The sequence below is a fragment of the Cyprinus carpio genome, chromosome B19 (genome assembly GCF_018340385.1).
Source record: "Cyprinus carpio isolate SPL01 chromosome B19, ASM1834038v1, whole genome shotgun sequence".
NCBI lineage: Eukaryota > Metazoa > Chordata > Actinopteri > Cypriniformes > Cyprinidae > Cyprinus > Cyprinus carpio.
Genome location: NC_056615.1, coordinates 30,655,224 through 30,677,919, shown reverse-complemented (window position 1 = coordinate 30,677,919; position 22,696 = coordinate 30,655,224). Strand labels below are relative to the sequence as shown.

Below are 22,696 nucleotides of genomic sequence, written 5' to 3'. Positions count from 1 at the left end.
TAAGCATTATTCATCCTCAACACTGATCACATGTGGTGTCCCACAAGGTTCAATTATGAGTCCTCTTCTTTTTTCTTTATACATGCCTCCTCTTGGCTCTATCTTTCAGAAATATGATATCTCTTATCACTGTTATGCTGACAATACACAATTTTATCTTCCTGTCAAGTCTAGCAATGGAAACTGTCATAAATCTTATCTCCTGCCTGGAGGAAGTTAAAAGGTGGTTGTCAGAAAACTTCCTAATGTTAAATGAAGACAAAACTGGGGCCATTGCTTTTGGATCTTCATTGTGTGTCACTAATATTGGAAACCAATTAGGTTCCCTGTCTTTAACACTGCACAACAGAATCAAGAACCTAGGTATTGTCTTTGATTTGTCATCAAAGGAAGCTTCTTTGATCTGCGATCCATCGCCAAATTAAAACAGTTTCTCTCAAAGAAGGACCTAGAAGGAACGCATTAATTACACTCTAGTCTCTGGTCAAACATGCTTAAACCACTGTAGCCTAATGTAATCTATTAACTACGCACATTATAATGTTTTAGGCATGTAGGCTACCATATTATGACATAATATTTTAATAAGACTGAATTTGTATTTAACCTGGTCACGTTGAATAGAAAAAGACATTTTAAGTTTAATTATAATGCTGCATGTCATGATTATTTAAACAATGAACAAATTATACAGCGAGCAAAGAACATTTAGATTATCTAAGAATATCACTGAATTCAGTCTAGCGTGAGTGTAAGCACTCTAAAAAGGCTATAAGCTATAATCAGTGATGTTGTCTGCAGTGTATGATGAATTAATCTCTTATTTTTACATCGCTTGTACATCACTTTGTTGTTTCTGATGACAGAATTCACCAAAGTGCACTGACCAAAATTTTGCAAGTTATCAGCAATGTTAATATTTAGTAAAATCCCCTTAAATAATAAAAATATTAAAGAACCCTGATAGCACACGTACATCATGGAGACGTCTGCATTTACGTACATCTGCAAGACGTATTTTTAAGAGTGTTTGCTCATCTGCAATACGTCTCCTATCAGATGTCAAATAGACGTCTATTAGATGTCCTTAAGATGTTTATGTGTCTGTCAGATGTTTGTACACAGCACATGCTTTCCAGATCAAGTGATCTTTAACAGACATCTTGAAGACGTACGTGTGCTATCTGGGAAGAAATTCTTGAACTAAAATCACAAAAGCACAAATATATATTGGTTCGCATAAAACTCTGTCTTCACTTGTATGTTAATCTATAAGAGTTTGGGCTGTTTAATGTTAGGACTTTGTAAAAAATCCCTCACCATGGCCCCGCCCTGCAACATCAAGCCCCACCCCCCAGCACCCCCTGGATAAAATATGTTCCCGCGGCTATGCCAACAATTATGTTGTAAAATTTAGTGATGACACAGCCATCGCTTGTTATGTAAAGACCAAGACATATCATCTTATCACTCTGAAATTGAACAGTTTGTAAAGCACTGTGATGCTCATCATCTTGTTGAAAACTAAGGAGATGATCTTTGATCCAAAGTTAATCGGAGATAAGAGTTCAGTTTATATTCATAATGCTCCCATTATGCAGTTGTCCTCTTACAAATACCCTGGTGTTCATATTAAGTGTTGAATGTCCATGTTACATGTTACAACAGAGATTGTATTTCTTGAGAAGGCTGAGACTTTATGGTGTTAGCAGTGAGACCAAGCTGTACTGGAGAATGTGATCAGATATGGAATACATTTTTGGTAATCTGGATTCTGAATCCAGAATTTGAAATGTTACCATCAGTGCAGACTTCATAGGTTTAGGAATTCGTTCATTCCTTCAGCAATTATGTCACTAAATAGTAGTAAGTGATTTTGTATTGAGGTTTTACTGAGATGTTTGTTTATGTGTTTGTGCAGCCTAATGTTTTGTTTTAAGTGTGGAGATGCAGTGGCTGTATTTGGAGCCCAAGACGAAATTCCCCGTGGGACAATAAAGTATACCTTACCATGCTTTACAGATGAGGCTGTGTGCTTAGGATCATTTGCAGTTCCCTTTTTTCTCCACACTTTTGCTTTCCCATCATTTAGATAAAGGTTAATCTTTGTCTCATCTGTCCATAAAACTCCGTTCCAAAACTCTACTGGCTTTTTCAAACTCTAATCTTTTGTTTGCATCTTGCTGTAGCTTCTGTAATTCTGTGCAAGTCTCCTGCAGACAGCAGATCATCAGAGCATCACCTCAGCTTTCTGGAGCTTGTTGGTGATTTTACAGACATGTATTTTAGTCATCAACTACTGTTGATCGTCGTTGTTGGTTAAATCTACTGTGGTGTTTTTTCTCAGATTTGTGCGTGTTATTTGGTTGCTGATGTCGGTGGTAGTTTCCAAACTCTTGATTTCTCCATGCCCTTTGTTTTTCCTGTAGCTATAACTAAACTGCTTGCTTTTCACTCAAAGTCAGCTTCCTCGTCTTCATCCTGGTTTGTGCGTGTCATCATCAAATGCAAGACTCTGAACGCAGAAGCAATGGATATAACTGATACTACACATTTCCTGCTTTTAATATCTGAAGAATTAATGCAACAGGACACAGCTGAACACTTAAGACCTGAAGGGGTAACTGTCCCAATACTTCTGCTCACATCAGATAGAGGACAAACTCTAAAAGTGCTGATCTTCTTAGCAGGTAAAACATCTGTGTTAAACAGCTTATAATAAAATGTGACATTCTGTAGTTTTGTCTCATATTCATCTTTTAATCATATTTACAGATTTCTTGACTCCGCAGCAAACAGAGCAATTTTGTATAATGTATATATTAGTGCTGTCAAACAATAAATCGCAGTTAACCGCTTCCAAAATAAAAGTCTTTGTTTACGTAATATATGTGTGTGTACTGTTTATTTATTATGTATATATAAGCACACACACATACAGTATACATTTAGAAAATATTTACATGTATATACGTTTATATATTTATATTTTTGTATTTTATATTACATAGAAATATATTTAATATAAATGTAAACATTTTTCTTAAATATATACATGCATGTGTTTGTATGTACATATACATAATAAATATACACAGTACACACACATATATTATGTAAACAAAAACTTTCATTTTTTGATACGATTAATCGTTTGACAGCACTAATACAGTATATATGTGTGTGTGTGTGTGTGGATATATATATATATATATACATATTTCTGTATTTCTATTCTATTCTGTTATAGTTTTAGTTCATTTAATTAAAGTAAAACTAAATGAAAATGAGAGTTGCTTTGGCAATTATCTGAAATAAAATAACCTTGAATTTTATGTTTATTAATAATAAACAACAATAACAAATCATCATAATATTATTATTCTGTCTGTTATTAATAATTATAAAAAACATATTACAACAATCATCTTCTTTTGACTAAGTATTAATAATGTAGGAATTATGATTGAAATTCTAATTTATGCATAAAGTGTTATGGTTATGTTGTGATATGTTTGAGTGTTATCAGCTCAGAGTGGATATCTTTACTGCTTTGTTAGATGTACACAACATTGTACACAATCAAAATTAGTTTATTATTAAACTGGCATTGTTAAGAAGAACAAAAACACATCGTAAAAATACTTATAATACACGTACAATTACAGTTTTAAGACAGGACAGTTTATTAAACACAGAAATTCCCCTAAATGTGTGACCCTGGACCACAAAACCAGTCATAAAGTTTATTTTTAAAACAAGAAATTCCCCTAAATATGAAATATTATCTTACATAGATGAGATTAAACACAGAAAAAAAAAAAAAAAAAAAATTTATATATATATATATATATATAGATAATTATATATATAAATATTATGTGTGTGTTGTGTGTGTGTGTGTGTGTGTGTGTGTGTGTCCCTGTACCACAAAACCAGTCATAAGGATTATTTTTTAAAGAAAACTGAAGCTGAATAAATAATAAATCATCTCTCCATTGATGTGTGGTTTGTTAGGAGGACAATATTTGTCTGAGATACAACTATCAGTTAAAACAGAATCACAGTGAAAAAAAAAATCTAAATATTGAGAAAATCATCTTTAAAGTTGTTCAAATGAAGTTCTTAGCAATGCATATTACTAATCAAAAATTACGATTTTATTTATTTACAGTAGGAAATTTACAAAATATCTTCATGGAACATGATCTTTACTTAATATCCTAATGATTTTTGGCATAAAAGAGAAATGTATCATTTTGACCCACAATGTATTATTGGTTATTGCTACTAATATACCTGTGCTGCTTATGACTGGTTTTGTGCTCCGGGGGTAGGGGGGATGTCACATATATTGAATTCACTGTACATGAAGCCACCAGAAAATGCATGTGGATAAACAGCTGTTTTCTGGCTAATTATCATTTACAGAAATGTGTGTTGACTTGTTAATGTTTGTTTATTTATTTGTTAACCTTGGGCGGCTTCATTAATGCATATGAACTGCTTTGCATAAATACATACAAACAACAGAAGAGTATGAAGAGCTGTCAGTGCAAATCACATCTGTAAACGTCTGTTCTCTGTTCCTAGATTGCTCCCTGATGTTGCAGGTCAGACTGGAACCCGTGTGTTAGTGGAGCGATCTGCTTGCACAGTCGAGCTCGTCGGGGATCTGTATTTTGTCAGATATGGAGTAGAGCTGCTCTGCTGCCTTGTGTTTCTCTTCTTTAGCGCAGCAGCGGTTTCTGATGAGTTTGTACAGAGCGACCGCAGGGATGACCAGCGCTGGAACACCCGACAGAATGAAGATGATCGCGTAAATCCAGTCCGGATACGACTTCGTTTCCAGTGTGGGGAAATTCTCCTGGAGACAGTTATCATTAATATAATGAGGTAACAGCACACGATTACTTATTACTCATGTTTGTTTATAAGTGACATTTTTATTATTTATTATTGTTCATATTTATGTATTTATTTAGTGCTCATTTAATCATTCATTACATTTATTTATTATTCATATGTATTTATGTATTACTAACATTTTTATTTATTTATTTATGTATTACTCATATTTATTCATTAAACATTTATTTATTTATTTATTAGTTGTATTTATTTCATTTCTGCTGGTTAAATTCTAAATTGTGATTTGTTTTTTATTATAACTCATATTTATTAATCTATTTACTTATGTGTGCATTACAAATCTATTCTTAATACATTTATTAACACACTTATAACAAACTATTAATTATTATATCCAATCATTTCACATATTTTTATCTATGTTCATTTATTTATTAAATATTTTTGTATTATGCATATTTTTTTTATTACTTTTATATACTTATTATGCATTTATTTATTATTTATATGTATTCATCATATATAATATGTTCTGTATTATGCATTTATTTATTATTTATATGTATTCATATATTATAATATGTATGTATTCTTCACATTTATTAAGCTATGTATTACGCATATTTATTTTATTTTATTTATTATTCATATTTATTTATGCATTACTCATATTTCTAATTTATATATTTATTTATTATTCATATTTATATTTATTTGTTACACATTTATTTATTTATTATTCTTTATTTTTAATGTATTATGCATTTGTTTATTTTATTACTCTTATTTTTTATTTGTATTTATTTATTATGTAGTTTAAATTAAGTTCTCAAACGATTTGTTGTATTTTTTTATTAATTTTTTTAAACAAACAACATCTGATAATAATGTTGTTGTTGGTGTTTTTTTTTTTCTTAAAATAGCTGAAATTACTGGACGTATTCTGGGTGTCATAACAGGAATATTTTCGATCCTGAAAATCTATTGGCCCTTTCTCTAAGTCCTACAGGAATGAAGGCAGCCATGCCATGGGATGTGCGTACCGACTGCGGGTCCCAGGCGATGTAGGTCAGCTCTTTACTGACGGTGGTGACGAAGTAGAAGAGGAAGATGACCAGCACTATGAGCGGACTGACGAGTCTCCACGTGGCCTGCCAGAAGAAGTTGGGCTTGTGACCGATCATGAACTTGATATCGTCGTTGAATCTACACCGAATCAACACACAAATATCAACAGGTCGAATCTACACCGAATCAACACACAAATATCAACAGTCAGTTTCACCTTATGTATTTGAAATAATCTGCTGTCAATTTCTTACATATAGTCTCTTATATATGTGTCCCTTGACCACAAAACCAGTCATAAGAGTCCATTTTTTGAAATTGAGATTTACATATCATCTGAAAGCTGAATAAATAAGCTGAATAAATAAGCTTTGCATGATCTCACCCGGAGGGAGCATGTAGATTAAAAACAAAAGCGGACCAAGAACAGATCCTTGAGGCACTCCACAGGAAGAAGTGACAGTATGAGACTTGTTTAATATGAATTGTTTTCCCTTTTTCCCCAAAGATAACATGGTCAAATTTACAGGGTTTTTTAGATATATAAATACAAGCGTGTGTGTATAGAATGTTAAATACATTAAAATAAACAGATTATTTTATTTAGAATATATTTATCATGATTTTAAAAACTTAAAATATATTCAAATTACAAATAGTTATTTAATAAATATTCAAATATTTTATTTAAAATCAAACATGAATATACATTTTAATATTAAAAATGCCCCCCACCCCCCCTAAAAATAATTCAATCAAAAAATTCACAGGGTTTATCTCGCACACACATGCATATACTGTATATACAATATTTGAAGTGGATCAAAACCTTTCATCAACCTTTCAAGTTGTCCTAAAACTAAAATGAGTTCTTGTCTTTGTACAACTTTGATGAATATTTTTAATCCACTTCAAATGTTGACTAATATATAATAAATAAAATATGTTGAATATGTTGTACATTAAAATTATGTTTTAATATACACATTATGTACATTAAAATGTTTCTTTTTTATCTTATATATATATATATATATAGATTATGATTTTATAAAATTCTATATATATTGAAATAGCATAAGAATAAAAAAATATATAATAAAAAAAATATATATATTTAAAATGTATAACCTTAATATATAATAATTAAGCGTAGGGAAAAAAGGGACGATGGATGAAAATTAGCCAGTGTTGGCTAAATCTGGTGCATTTTACATATATATGTACTATTAAAGTGCATTGTCCCTGATTAAATACATTTTAAAAAATAATTTAAAAAAGATCAAATATACAACCTTAGTTTTTATTTTTTTTATAAATAATAATAAAAATAACAGCTTAATTAAAATCAGTTTTGGAAAGATTTGCCATGCAATCTTCACCTGTCGATCCCATAAATGTAGGCTACAGCCATCATCTCACAGAAGGCGATGATCAGCAAAGGAATGGATCCAGCAAAGCCGTCGAACAGAGCCAGCCAATATTCACCTGAACCCTGAGCGAAGATAATGGCCAGACCGAACGAGACGAGACACACCAGACCTGAAACACACACACACACAGACCGAGACCTTCACGTGTGATCATCAGTGGAGACGGCTAGATTATAACATTTGTGTGGCTTTACCTGTGTAGACCTCCTTCGGCCAGCGCTTCGGTAGGATGTTCAGGTCCTGCAGCGGCACCACGACTCCCTCGACACTGCCAAACATGGTGGACAATCCCAGACAGAAGAGCATGATGAAGAAGAGTACTGACCACAGAGGAGAGATGGGCATCTTGGTGATGGCCTCGGTGAAGACGATGAAGGCCAGACCGGTTCCCTCAACTCCCTGTGCAGATAACAAGAGTCTCTGAGGCCACAAACACACTGCAGGTTTCACGAGTCCACAACCACATACACATTCAAACCACGCTCAGATGCGTCATTAACAACTAGTTTGTTCAGTTCAGTTAAGTACACATAGTGTAATAATTTCTGTAAATTTGTTTGTCACTACCTGTATTTTTCAGGAAATAATGTGGTTGTCACTCCTGTATTTTAGTGAATTATGTGTGTACAGAACACAACTAAGGAGTAAAACGTGAACTGACAACTGAATCTAGCTAGAGACAGACCTGACTGAGAAACGTCTGCATGTCGCAGGTCTTCAGCTGGAGATCCTGAAAGACGGCTGGCACTGTGCTGTTGAGATGCTGAAGAAAACCGTCGTAGTTGCTCTCCGTGATGTTTCCCTCCGGCAGATCAAACGTGTTCATCAGCGTCAGGATGTTACTGTCAACAAACCACAGCACTGTGAACTTGAGCAGATTATCTTAAAGAAAATGGGAAAACATTACAATTACATATTTTAATATATTGATTGAATATTTGTTTATACATTTAGTTTTAACATATATTTATTTTTAATAATAATATATGACAAGTATATATTATTAAATATACTTTTATAATATTCTGAACACAACATATTTATATATTTATTATTTTTAAAAATACATTAAATTAATATAATTAAATTAATAAATTAAAATATTATTAAATAAAAAATCTAATTAATGTTTATTAAATATATATATTTTATTTTTAATAATAATATAAGAAAAGTATAATTATTAAATAATTTGAATAAAAAATAAATTATGAACACAACATATTTATATATTTATTTATTTAGAAATATATTAAATATATATAATTAATATTTTAATATTAATATTATATTAATATTTTATATAATATATTTTATATAATATATATATATTTTATTATAAGATGCATTTAAGATATTTAATATATACTTTATTTAATAAATGAAAAATGTATGATATATTTATAAAATTTATATATTTTTGAAACATAAAAGTATAAGAAAATGAGTCAAAATAATATATATATTAAGATATTTGGCACCTTTATTAAATATATTTCATAGTGTATTATTTTTAAAGTATATGAAAAATTATGATAAATATCATTATATACATAAATATCTTATTGGATATATTAATATATTTGACATTATATTAAAATATATGAAAAAATGTGTATAATATATTACTAAATTTATATATCATTAACTATACAGCAATATAATATTAAATATAATTTATATATGATTATATGATATGTATTATTATGTATAATATGTGTGTATATGCATATATATATATATATATATATATATACACACACACACACCACACACACACATATATATATATATATATACATATATATATATATATACATACTGTACATACATATAACTGAATAATACATATCAATAACATTAATATATTTGAAATATTTATTAAATAAATATTTATAGATGTATTCCTTTTTTAAAATATATGAAAATATGTATTCGATATATATAATGGAATATATTAAATGTATATGAAATACAATTATCAAATATATTGTAATCTATTAGTATGTTTATTATATATATATATATATATATATATATATATATTATATATATATATAATATATATATATATATATATATATATAATTGTTTTAATATTTAATATATTTATTTAAAAAAATACATCTTTTTGTGTTCCACAGAGAAAACCAACAGCATATGGATTTGAAACAGTGTGATGGTGAGTAAATAATTACAGTTATTATTTTTGGTTGAACTAGAGCTGATTTTGAGTCGCTTGGGTGTTTAATATCAGATCTGTTCCTGGCACTGATCAATAGATGGCACATACAGTATCTCAGTGTCTCTGACTGACGGTTTGAGACGGAGACACTCACCCGTTGAGACAGTCGTCGAACCTCTCTGTGGCTCTGAAGCCAATGATGGAGTAAATCACGATGGCTGCATAAATAGACGTCAGGCCGTTTATTATGGAGATGATGACCGCGTCCTGCTCGCAGTTATTACTGCAGACACACAGTGGAGCAGGTATTAAAATCATTATACTGAGCCAAGTCTCAGCAGCTGTTAAAGGCTGGAGTTACTGACTGGACTGAGTTGTAGCTGGAGAAGGAGATGAGTCCTCCGAACGCCAGAGAGAAGGAGTAAAACACCTGCGCTCCTGCGTCCAGCCACGTGCTTGGGTTCAGCAGCTCGTCCAGCTACACAAATACATCGTCAGTGTTAGGAAGGTTACTTTGGAAATGTAACAGTTTACAGATTACAAGTTACCCTATTTAAAATGTAGTAAGTAGTGTAACTATTTCAGTTACTTGTAACTGATTACACTTGATTACTTTTCTAAATTTCAAACAAATGTTTTCAAACATTTCATTTTCATAAGGATCTGTAATTTAATTACACATTTTTTTCTCAGTAAATATAACTGATTACAGTTCAGCTGTTCATAATCCCAACACTGGTATTTCAATAACACATAACTACATACTCTCCAGCACTGTACATCGTCATATATCATCATATTATTAGCAGAGCTGGGTAGATTACTTGCAAATTGTAATCTGTTACTGATTCCAAATTACATGACAAAAACTGTAGTTAGTAACATAATCCATTACATTACACATTTTAGGGTAGATTACTTTTAACGTAACTCGTTTATCACACTGATTTAAATAGGATAATGATGCACGTACCATACTGATATTAAAATGCAAAGAAAATATATTCCATTTGTTGTTATTAACAACAGAAAGTGAATTATGCGTTACATTATGTCAAGGTTTTCCAAATTGTGAAGGAATTGCAGGGGTTTGTGTGTTTAATGAAAAGCTGATTTATTAAGTCATAAAATGTTAAATTCAAATAAATAATTTTAAAATAACTTCAATCAAAATAAAACACTTACTAAAAAATTTAATGTTTTGTTTACCTGCATGTCATGTAGGCATTTTAGAAAGGAAAATGTATAAAATGAAAAAGAATTAGGGAGAATCAATAAATTATATCTCGCAATTCTGACTTTATAATTTACAATAAACACAAAATCGCAAAATAAAAACTCAATAACAGAAAATAAAATAAGAATTGCAAACTAAATATACATAATTAAAAAATAAAATTAAAAATTAATATCAATTAATTTGTAATGTAAATAATACTCTGGCAATTACGAGTTTATATCGTGCAATTCTGACTTTATAACTCGCAATTCTTAGGAAAAAAAGTCACAATTACCTTGTTTTATTTTTTATTCAGTGGTGGAAATGGGCTTCCATAAAAAGTAGCCCAATTCCTCGAAAATACAAACAAGCAAAAAATAATGCTATCTTGGCTACCCTGCATCCAACACAAGCTGCAGGAGTCAGATTTGACTGATCTCAGGTGGAGAGTAATGAGAGATGATTGACAGATCATACTGCAGGATTTGTTGCTCAACAGATCCTGAGATCACTGACAAATATCTGATCTTGTAAGATGTGCTCCTTTACACAGAGTGTGTGTGCAAATCGAAAGTGAACAGCGAGCGCTCATTCAAAAACAATTTCAATACCCCCAAAACTGAGCGCGAAAACTATATACAATTACAATTAGAATACAATTAGAATGTTTGCGGGAGCATGTGCAATAAACACCTCTGATTGGCCATTGTGTTCAACAGAATAAACTCTTACCAGCCTCAACACTGCCAAAATTATGCATAAAAAGAAACCTGATGTGATAATCTGAATGTAATGCTGCAATAGAACACTTCTTGCCTCTTAACTTCTGGGGCATTTTGCCACAATCCCCTGTTCATTTCCGACCCTGCCCTGCAGTATCATCTGTATTCTGTTGGAAATGTCATTTATGAGCAGTTTAACCTCTTTAATGTGATGGAAATAGATGTGTTTTGTGAGTTTGCAGTGGATTTTGGAAAGCATCTCTATGAATCCCAGTGGTGATTTCTTGTGTAAATCTATTAGTATTTCTTTTTTTGTCTTAAAATTAAGATTAATGTTGACCAGTGGTAAACTTTGTGAACTATTAACACAGTTTTAGAAAGGCTGCATCACACAAACCTAAACAATGTCTATATAAATATTAGACTTGGTTAATATATAAAGGAATGGTTTAACCAAATCATTTACTCTGTCGTTTCAAATCTGTACAAGTATCTCTCTTCTAATGAACACTAAAAAGATATTTTGAAAAATTGTGGGATTTAAACATTTTCAGGACCCGTTGACTTCAAAAAAATACTATGGAAGTCAATAGGATCTGATTTTTTTTGGTTTCCAACCTTCTTCAAAATATCTTGTTTGGTGTAGTTTTATTTTGGGTTTATTTATTTATGTGTCTTTAACATATATAATTCTATTCTTTTTAAGAAAACAGTCGGATAATGAAAGTAAAATAGTTAAATTTGAATTTAAGAAGACTTTAAGGTGCTTTTTTTGTTCCTTCTTGATTTTGACGGCTGTCATATAACATCTGTACTTTTCCATGAAGATGTTTTGAGGGCATTATGAAGAGGAGATGATGGCAGATTTCCTCTTTCTGAACATGCATGGCTTTCTTTCTTCTCTACTGAACATCTGATCTGCATGAAGTGAAGTCAGCAGGATGTGTTTGTGTCAGACTTACATCTGGAGTGAAGAGGAACTTGATTCCGCTGACGGAGCCTTTGAGCGTCAGTCCTCTGATCAGGAAGATGGTCAGAACCAGGTACGGCAGCGTGGAGGTCACGTACACAGCCTGAGCAGATAGAAACATCACAAACCCTCAACACAGAGCCTGAAACCTGCACATATAAAAATAACAAATAACATAAAAAAAAAAAAAAATAACATAAATTTTCACTAAAATGAAAAAGCCACAAAAAAATATATTATTACTAAAAAATATACTCAGAGAGTGAAGAGAGAAAGCACTGATGCCTTGAATTATATAGTAGTGTGTGTGTATATACATATACATAGGCATGCACTGACTGTCTATTATATAAAAATTCATAAAAATAAACCTAAAACAAAAAAAAAAATTTCAACAAAATCAAAAAAATACAATAAAGCATTCCTAATACAAGAACACATTATATGTATGTATATGTATATAATGTGTGTGTGTATATATATATATATAATATATATATATATATATATATACTATATATAAATAGTGCTGTCAAATGATTAATCGCAATTAATCGCATACAAAATAAAAGTTTTTATTTGCATAATATATGTTTGTTCTTTGCATATTTATATTGTATACATAAATCCACACAAATACAGTATATATTTTGAATATATTTACATGTATTTACATGTCTATGTTTATATTCATTTAATTTATATTATGAATAACTGTATTTAATATATACAACATATATTTTTTCTGAAATATATACATCCATGTGTGTGTATTTATATATACATAATATATGTATGTGGGCTGTGTATATTTATTATTTAACCAAAAACTTTATTTTGGATGTGATTAGTTTGACAGCATATATATATATATATATATATATATATTTATATATATATAATATATATATATATATATATACATACAGTACAGATACAATGTGTATATATTATGTAATAATTATATATAAATTGAAGTATTCTCATGTATTTATTTGAAATTAATTTACCAAATTCCATACATCAATAAAAAATATGTTATTAAATGCAAATATCAAAATTAGATTAGACAGCAAGAAAGAGATAAGAAAAATGAACTAAAACTTACTGTTGTTTAGGAACTATTGTATAGTAAAAGTTTGGTAAATGTGCTCCAGTGTCATGAAAACAATGTCACAATGCAACAAATCTGAATGATTTTAAGAATAGACTTCACTTTCTTCATGCTAACTGTAATTTCATATTTTCTTTTGATTTTGGGATGAAATGAGAGCTGGAAATTTAATTTCCTGTTCCTACAGTTGCATCCTATAGTTTACCAGAAAAGTGTCTGTTATCAATGATGCCTTTACAGCCATTAGTCGCTGTGATAACTTTACAGCAGCCCGAATCTCGCTGCCCTTTGTACTCTTTATACAATAGTGTAAAAAAAAATTGTAGAGATTGTATCGCTTTCCTCCGATTATCAGTTTTATGTGTTTTATCTTGTCTTGGCCAAAACTACCAGGCTGTTTTTAACCATTACATCAGTCTGTGCGCTAGCTAATGCTTAACCAGAACAACCACACCCAGATCTCTGGCCTTGGGTTAACCTTGGGTTATCTTGTTCCTTGTGATGCACTGCTCATACCTTACTGAGGATTAGTAATTAATTTGGGGTAGGTAAGTTTCGAGATTTCACATTGTAAACCCTGGGTTAATGTTCTTGTATATTTATGAGGTTATTAATGCAGCTGCACATGGGCATGCTGCTACGTCAGTCCTCTAACAAATAACTGTCTCTTATGACAGATTTGATGTCACTGAGTGACAGCTGAGGGTCTGCACCCATTTTGGAGCAGTAAAAAAAAAAAAAAAAAGATAAGAAAAAAGTGAGGAATGTCAAATATACTTCTCACACATTAAAAAGTAAACATGAGAACATTATTCTTCATAAAATTTGGAAACTATTTTAATAAGTATTTTTAAAAAATATATAATAATAAGTATTTTAAACATTTATTCTTCATAAAATTTGGATATTTTAAATTCCATATATATTTTTTATTTTAAAGTACATTTTTTGATTTTTAATTAAGATTTCACGTAACAATCACAAAAAATAACATGAAAAAACCAAATTAATTTCAAAACAAAAAAAAGAAACAATGATCAAAAAAAAAGACAATGATAAAGGAAAAAAAACCACATTTCTTTGAAAAGAAGCAACGGTCAAAGGCAGAAATAAAGAGGGCAGTAATTTAGTAGTAGTATAATTGTTTTAAGATATCTTGGGTGTTTGCAGCTGCCTTTAAATTTATGGGTCTTATTGACTCGTAGTTGAAACAAACATAATTGAAATTTCGTACGCACTTCACCACAACATCTAAAAATGTTTACATTTTGCAGTCATTTGAAGAAAAACATTTCAAGAAAAACAATCCTAGGTTAACCACCATTTCGGACAACTCTAAACATCGGGTCAAATTGACCCGGAACATTATAAAACTCAGGATTATATCATTATATACATTTAATTTTATGCAAAACACACACACACACAAAAAGATATTGTGAGTAATGTTTTAATCATGCATTGAAAGTCAGTGGATTCCAAATCAACATTAAACCCCACTGACTTTCACTCTATGGGTAAACAAACACTAGAGAAATATAGCTCTCTATATGCACTGCAGAAAGAAAGTCATGCAGGTTCAGAATGACATGAAAGAGGAATGAATGGTCATTTATAAGTTAATTGTCCCTTTAACTCAGAGTGACAGAGACATGAGCTCAGGAAAAAGTGTAAACGTGATGGAGATGTACCTTCCCGGTGGTCTCGATGCCCCTCAGACAGCAAACCCACAGCAGAGTCCAAGCGCAGAACAGACACAAAACAATCCACCACTGCAGACCTCCAGAGTCCTCGATCACAGGAGTCGTGTTCAGCGTCTTTCTGTACCAGAAATAATCCACTGGAGAGCTATCCTCACATTCAGACACAAACCCTGTTAACAGACACACACGACCAACTGCGTAAGTACACCTGGATTCGTACATTCGTCATCTTTATGCACTGCAGTTATTTAATAAAGACTCAGGTAGCTTTATTGGCATCATAAAAGGCTTTACATTGACAAAGCATTGATAACATTGAAATTACAGAAATTTACACACAATAAAATATAAAATAAATAACAGTAAGAAAAAGGTAAAAACACAATGATTTGTTTTATTTAGTGCTGTCAAATCATTATTTGCAATTAATCGCATTTAAAATAAAATATTTTGTTTACATAATATATGTGTGTGTACTGTGTACATTTATTATGTATATGTACATACACACACGTTAATCACGATTAATTGTTTGGCAGCACTAATTTTATTACATAAGCATGTTTACACTAATAGATTTTACACTAAGATCATGCAGCTGGCATAAACCTAACAAAAAGATAGTCTTACTCAGTTTTGTCATGTTTTTTCCCTTACAAATAATGATAAAAAAAACTTAAATCAAGATACATTTATTTAAAAAGAAAATGACCAAGTCTTATAATGACTGAGTAATAAGTGTCTTGTTTTCTAAAAAATGTATCAAAATCTAGATCAAGATATTTTTTCTTGTTTTTCTTATTTGAAAAAAAAAGTAATTGTGCTTCTAATGTAAAAGTGACTTCATTTAAGAATGTTAAGATATTTGTACTGAAAAACAAGATAGAAATACTGAATAAGAAAGGCATTTTTTTGTCATTTTTTATTTTTAATTTGAATATTTTTTGCTTGTTTGTTTTGTGTGAAGTCAGGTTACTAAAGAGCCACATGAAGTAACGTCACAATGAATTGACATGAATGCTGGTGGTCTGTACCTGTCCGGTTTTCATTGACGGGACACTGACTCCAGGGTAAAGGGTCCTGAAACGAGTTGAAGAAGTACCACAAGACCCAGGCGATGATCGTGTTGTAGTACATCCCCACCATGAAGGACACCAGCATGGAGGCGATGCCTGTGAGTGACAAGCACTTTCAATCACATCATTCATCATAATCACCAGAGAGACTGAAGCTCATACATACAGAGTTTTAATACTGTAAGTCTGGGATGCATTGCTCTTTGTTTTTTTTATTTATTTATTTTTTTATGCAATGGTCAATTTAGAATTTTGTCTAGTTTGCTTCAATAACATGTCTTCTTCAGACTAGTGGAAAGAAAACAGCCAATATACACTTTTAAGTGTTTTTTTCTATTCACGTATGTAAGCTTCTATTACTTACGAATCTTCAAAAGTTTGCTTCTTCATTCAGTAGCACTTACATGCACCAAATTTTGCAAGTTTATACCTGTCTATATTGTGAAGATTTTTACTGAGAGGTTTGTTCATATTTAATTCACGATGATTTATAAATTTTATTCCTAAAAACAATTAAAAATGCAATTCCTAAAAATTCCTCAAAAGTTTTTCTGATTTATGGAATGATACAAAAGCCCCTCTGGAAAAACTCCAATATATCAAAAACATCAAACAAGAATTATACGGTTTTTGTTCTGTTAATGTATGCAAATTAGTACATATTTATTTAGATATCGAACATAGCATTTCAGAAAACTTTTAATACAAAATAAATGTACTATGATTAATCAACTTGGCCAAGTATGGTGAGATCTTGTAGTTAACATTTTTTTTTCATATTTATTTTGAATGTTTTGCCTTAATACCCACCTACGCCAACTAAATACGGGTTGATGGATCTCCAGACACCGACACTGCCTTTTCTGAGTCTCTGTCCGATGGCAAACTCCAGATGAAGCAGCGGGATTCCCTCCAGAACCAGGAGAATCAGAAACGGGATCATAAACGCTCCTGAAAATGGGTGAGATCATTTATTTTCAGCAACACAAGCTCTTGTTTTTTTTATTTTTACAGCGTCACAGTTATAATTCAAACAGCATTTTAAATAGTTAACAAAAGTTTTAAAACATCGATGTCTCGAATGTTTCTCTTAAAGATCCTCTTGAGTAAAAAAAATAGTAGCAAATGAGTCAATAGTTGTCCTACAGTATAAATATAGATAGCAAAAATAGTTGTGCTGCAGCATCTGTTTGCGTCTGTAGATATCATTTACAATACATCTTTAAAAGCCATTTCTTCTCATAAAAAAAATGTTTTTATTCCCATCTGTATTCTGAAGGTTTTTACAGTGGGGTTTGTTCATATTTCATTTGCTGGTTTTATTATTGCACTTTATTTGTCTGTGTCTATAGATTTCTATTACAAAGTCTTTAAAGGCCATTTTCCCCAAATATGTTTTTCCTCCACTTCAGCAGCACTTACATACACCAAAACTTACAGTTTTATTCCTGTCTATATTCTGAAGGTTTTTACTGTGGGATTTGTCCATATTTAATTCGCTGGTTTTATTATTGTACTTAATCTATTTGCGTTTGTGGATTTCAATTACAGTAAAAAAAAAATTAAAGAGTTTGTTTCTGCACTTCAGCAGCACTTACATATACCAAACTTCACAGTTTTATTTCCATCTATATTCTGAAGGTTTTTACTGAGGGTTTTTTTCATACATCATTTGCCTGGTTTTATTATTGCACTTTGTCTATTTGAATCTGTAGATTTCCATTACAATACATTTCCTTAAAGAGTTTGTTTCTCCACTTCAGCAGCACTTACATACACCACACTTTACAGTTTTATTCCTATCTATATTCTAAAGGTTTTTACTGTGGGCTTTGTTCATATTTCATTTGCTGGTTTTAATATTACACTTTATCTATTTGTGTCTATATGTTTCAATTACAACATATATATTTAAAGGCCATTTTCTCAAAATTAGTTTTTCCTCCACTTCAGCAGCACTTACATACACTAAAACTTACAGTTTTATTTCCATCTATATTCTGAAGGTTTTTACCGAGGGTTTTTTCATGCATCATTTGCCTGGTTTTATTATTGCACTTTGTCTATTTGAATCTGTAGATTTCCATTAGAATACATTTCCTTAAAGAGCTTTGTTTCTCCACTTCAGCAGCACTTACATACACCACACTTTACAGTTTTATTCCTATCTATATTCTAAAGGTTTTAAATGAGGTATTTTTATTGAAGGTTTTTACTAAGAGGGTTTTGCCTGTTTTTATTATTGCACTTTATCTATTTGCATCTGTAGATTTCCATTGCAATACATTTTTTTAAAGAGTTTGTTTCTCCACTTAAGCGACACTTACATACACTAAAACTTACAGTTTTATTTCCATCTATATTCGAAAGTTTTTTACTGAGGGGTTTGTTTATATATCATTCACATTGATTTATATAACATTTTATTTTACAACCTTTTTAAAACATTTTAAACCATTAAATTGAGACATCAAACTCTAGAACCTAATTTAATTTTCTTTCCATGGTGCTATATTACATTCAATATTTTGTAGATAATAATACACTGTACATTTAAGTGCTCTTAATTATTCATAACTGTTTTCCGCAGTATTTTGCAGTGTCATACTGTAACAGCTGTTTTGGAAACAAAGTGATATCAGCAAATATCAGCTTCATTATCTTAGAGTTTGACTCTCTGCATGTGGCCCCTTATCAGCCCAAAGCTACGAAAGTCCACACAGTGATAGCCTGAGGTGAAGGTGAAAGTGAGAGGGCGCTTTAGGTAAACGAGAGGTATACACCTGATGCACATTTACTCCTCTGAAGAAACTGCTCTGTCACTTTACGTAGGATCATTATGAAACTGTTCTTGTGGAGAATGCTCAGATGTTGCTCTTTTCGTAGCTCTTTGTTACTTTGTTTCATTGATGTGTCAGTTGATTCTCCTAACAAATGCTCCGGAGAAATTAAAGTAGATATAAAATGAATGTGGAGCACCTCAGGTCATTTGATAAGAAATATTTGATATCATGTTAAAATAATACTTTTAAGCGCAGACTTTAGTTTCTATGCAAATCTGAGCACAGTCTGAGACACTGTTGAGATCTCTTCTGAAACTCCAGCCCTTATATTATGTTCCTCATCGATATGTGAGTTGTTGGAAATACTCATTAACCTATGATGTTTTCCTGTAATGTTTTTAATGTTAATGTTTTCTTTGTTTTTAGGACTTTTTTCTCATTTAGGGTCATGGACATGCTTGAAAAATTTAGACACCGGAATGTGTGTACAAAATTACAATTATGATTATTTTGCAGGGATTTTTTTGTATTTTAAATTTTTTTTGTATTTTGTATTTTTATGCAACTGAACCCATGATTTTGGCTCTTCTTAAGCTTCAGCAAAGCACTTGAAAAAAAGTGTTTTTCTACACTTTAAAAAAAAAGTTTTTGAATATTAAAAAACACCTAAAATGCTGTTCATAAAATGAATAATTAATGAAAAAAATATTTATGTTATATGCACTGTAAAAACAAAGTTGGAGTGTGTTCAACAAGAAAATACTACAAAATTTACAATTTCACAATTACAGTTACTTGCTGTGTCTTAAGTGAAAAATTAGAACATACCTTTTTTAAGTCATTCAGTTTTTTTTTAAATTCATGTTCTTATGTTTGGGAAATATCATTGTTAAAGTTTTATTCCTTTTAAGTTATTTTATACTGCAGTGTGATTTTCTTTCTTTTTTTGTGTGTGAATTGTATCGAATCCAATTAGGGTCAGTTTGACCTACACCATAACAATCATACATTTTCTGAATGGAAACTTCCATCCTGTTTTAATAGCATAGTAAATCTTGGCTTCATTCACAGTGGAAGCGTCTGTTGCTCTGCTGATGTTGAATTAATGTTTAACTATAATCGTTTTAAGTGGCTGCTTTTAGCCCATTATAAGACTGTTTGGGGTTTTATGAGGGAGTTTATAATGATCTTTCTGTGGTTGTATCACATGCGTATGAAAATAACACCGAATTACACTCACTTTTGTCTTCAATCTTAAAACACGGTGGCATTAATTGGTTGTACAATTTGATTATTCTCAGAAACAGTTTTGGAAAAATCACCTGTAACTGATATATTTCCATAATTTACATTCTCCAAACAAACAAACAAACAAACTACAATATAGTGTAATGCACTGCTTCTAAATGAGTAAAATCATAAAACACTTTATTGGCATTTTTAAGTGTCATTTATAGTAAATAAAGATTCACAAACACTTTATATTAGTGATGGATGTTTGTTAGTTTGCACTGGATAAGAGATACCATGTGGGTTTGTTAGTGAATGATGTTGATAAATTTAAGATTAATGTATTTAAATTGCATAAAAAATAATCAACTTCATGTAATGCATATTTTTCGGTCATACTTAAATGAAACAGGTCCGATTTCTGTAATATTACTAATAAACTGAGTGTGTTTTAAAGATACAATAAACAGGTTTATATATATTTATCATCAATAAAATCTGCTTTGCTTCAATCTCATACATTTGAGCTAATTGAATATTGCCAAATGTAACTATTTTGAACTAAATACATTTTTTAAATGAATTTATGCAGATGCAAAGCAGTTCGAATAAATGCATTGGCATGAATTTTGAGTGCAGAAATCTTACATTTCTTTTATGTATGACTGACAAATATGCATCACATTTATTGGTTTATCTTAAAACTGTTTGATCCAAAAAACACAAATATTCTAAATGCACTTCAAATACATAAAATGCATAAGATCCTGCAGTTGCAGACTGTTGGTCTGATGTTGTGAGTGTGACTTTGGTGTGTTGTTTCTCATCCTCACCTCCTCCGTGGCTCTGGCAGAGATACGGGAACCTCCAGACGTTCCCCAGCCCCACGCAGAAGCCCACGCAGGTCAGCATGTACTGGGCTTTGTTGTCCCACTGGGGCCGCTCCCAGCCTCCTCCAGCTCCAGCTTCTCCAGCTCGGCGTGAGACGGGATCCGCTCGTCCAGACCCGGGTTTGGGAGCTTCAGCTTCATGTCTGCAGCGGTGAGTTTGTCCACAGAGAGGGGTGAGAAGAGAAGAGATGGAGTGATGGCAGGAGATGTCAATAAATACTGACTCCAACATGCACATGCTGACCTTTAGCACTGACATCTCCTCCCATATCCACTCACTCTCTCTCTCTTTCTTCTCTCTCACACACAGAGAGAGAGAAAAGTTCTGTGTCAGTATGACACATTAAATTGATCAAAAGTGACAGTAAAGACATTTATAATGTTAAAAAAGATTTCTTTTTCAAATAAATGCTGCTCTTTTGAACTTTCTATTCATCTGTGAATCCTGAAAAATAAAATGCATCACAGTTTAAACAAAAATATTGTGCAGCACAACTGTTTTCAACATTGATTATAATCTGAAATAATCATCAAATCAGCATATTAGAATGATTTCTGAAGATCATGTGACACTGAAGACTGGAGTAATGATGCTGAAAATACAGCTGCGCATCAGAAATAAATTACAGTTTAAAAGAAACAGATCTTTTAAAAATCGTAATAAAAAATCAATAATAATTAACTTATTTTACTCTACCAACGGACCAAATAAATGCAGCTTTAAAGTTTCGTATATCAGCACCGCTTTACAATAACATTCAGTTTGTTAATATTTATGCATTAGGTATCATTACATAACAGTTTTTACAACTTTCATTTATCCAGATTAAAGTTTAACCAGATTAAATATTTAAAATATTTATATAACACTGATTTTACTGTATTGTTAGTCAAATAGATTATTTCAAAAAATATATAAAAATCTTACTGACCCCAAAATTTGGTAGAATGAATATTGCTAATATTTTTATTATATCATGGTATGTGTTTTTTTTTTTTTTTTTTTTTAACAATCATAAGCATACATACTTGTGTACATATAGGATTGAATTAAAAAAAAATACAAAGTTAAAAATTGGGGTGAAATGTGACCCACACTCAGTCGCACATTTATTTCTTCATCACTTGCCATTGTGTTTTAATAAGAAGATCAGTGATTCAGATCAACTGTTTGACTGACGGCTTATTTCAACAACATGAGTGTTAAAACGAGCATGAGTGAAGAGAGACAGCGATTAAACTGATGCTTAATCACTTTACGATGGGTCAAGAGTGTTTTATCTGACAGATACTCCCTATAGCATCATAAATCCACACACATTCCATACCACAGTACTGAAGTCCAACATGCTAAATAATAAATGACAGCGGCTCAATGAGCATCAGTGATACGCTGTGATTTGAGATGTGATGAATGATTGATGGTGTTTG

At 31.2% G+C, this 22,696-nt stretch overlaps 3 protein-coding genes and 1 long non-coding RNA gene across 7 annotated transcripts in view; 2 read left to right on the top strand and 2 right to left on the bottom strand.

Moving 5' to 3' along the window:
• Nucleotides 1–22,696, bottom strand: part of LOC109057086 (sodium-dependent neutral amino acid transporter B(0)AT1-like) — a 61,426-nt gene that overhangs the window by 18,850 nt on the left and 19,880 nt on the right. The window contains exon 1 of one of the 2 annotated variants that reach the window (XM_042745080.1): nucleotides 21,407–21,546. The exons of the other annotated variant lie outside the window; for it this stretch is intronic. The gene's annotated coding sequence lies outside the window, so the exon portion shown is untranslated. Of the gene's footprint in view, nucleotides 1–21,406; nucleotides 21,547–22,696 lie in introns of those variants that run through there. 2 annotated transcript variants of the gene reach the window in all.
• Nucleotides 2,369–7,544, top strand: LOC122140646. The gene is made up of 5 exons (XR_006157244.1): nucleotides 2,369–2,690; nucleotides 4,735–4,896; nucleotides 5,113–5,114; nucleotides 5,874–6,109; nucleotides 7,344–7,544. It is a non-coding gene; the product is annotated as an uncharacterized LOC122140646 (long non-coding RNA).
• LOC109109590 (sodium-dependent neutral amino acid transporter B(0)AT1-like) lies at nucleotides 4,441–21,406 on the bottom strand. The gene is given in 13 exon segments (XM_042745079.1): nucleotides 4,441–4,867; nucleotides 5,916–6,078; nucleotides 7,323–7,482; nucleotides 7,568–7,772; nucleotides 8,059–8,215; nucleotides 9,713–9,841; nucleotides 9,924–10,036; nucleotides 12,462–12,572; nucleotides 15,275–15,456; nucleotides 16,321–16,458; nucleotides 17,173–17,313; nucleotides 21,209–21,322; nucleotides 21,325–21,406. Coding segments are annotated over 13 exon segments (1,929 nt in total). The 3' UTR covers nucleotides 4,441–4,633.
• Nucleotides 12,406–22,696, top strand: part of LOC109057097 (FH1/FH2 domain-containing protein 3-like) — a 30,206-nt gene continuing 19,915 nt past the window's right edge. Inside the window, exons 1-5 of one of the 3 annotated variants that reach the window (XR_006157242.1) lie at nucleotides 12,406–12,542; nucleotides 15,224–15,484; nucleotides 16,258–16,460; nucleotides 17,208–17,323; nucleotides 21,229–21,416. The gene's annotated coding sequence lies outside the window, so the exon portion shown is untranslated. Of the gene's footprint in view, nucleotides 12,543–15,223; nucleotides 15,485–16,253; nucleotides 16,461–16,751; nucleotides 16,824–17,207; nucleotides 17,324–21,228; nucleotides 21,417–22,696 lie in introns of those variants that run through there. The other 2 variants (XR_006157241.1, XR_006157243.1) reach the window with 2 other exon arrangements.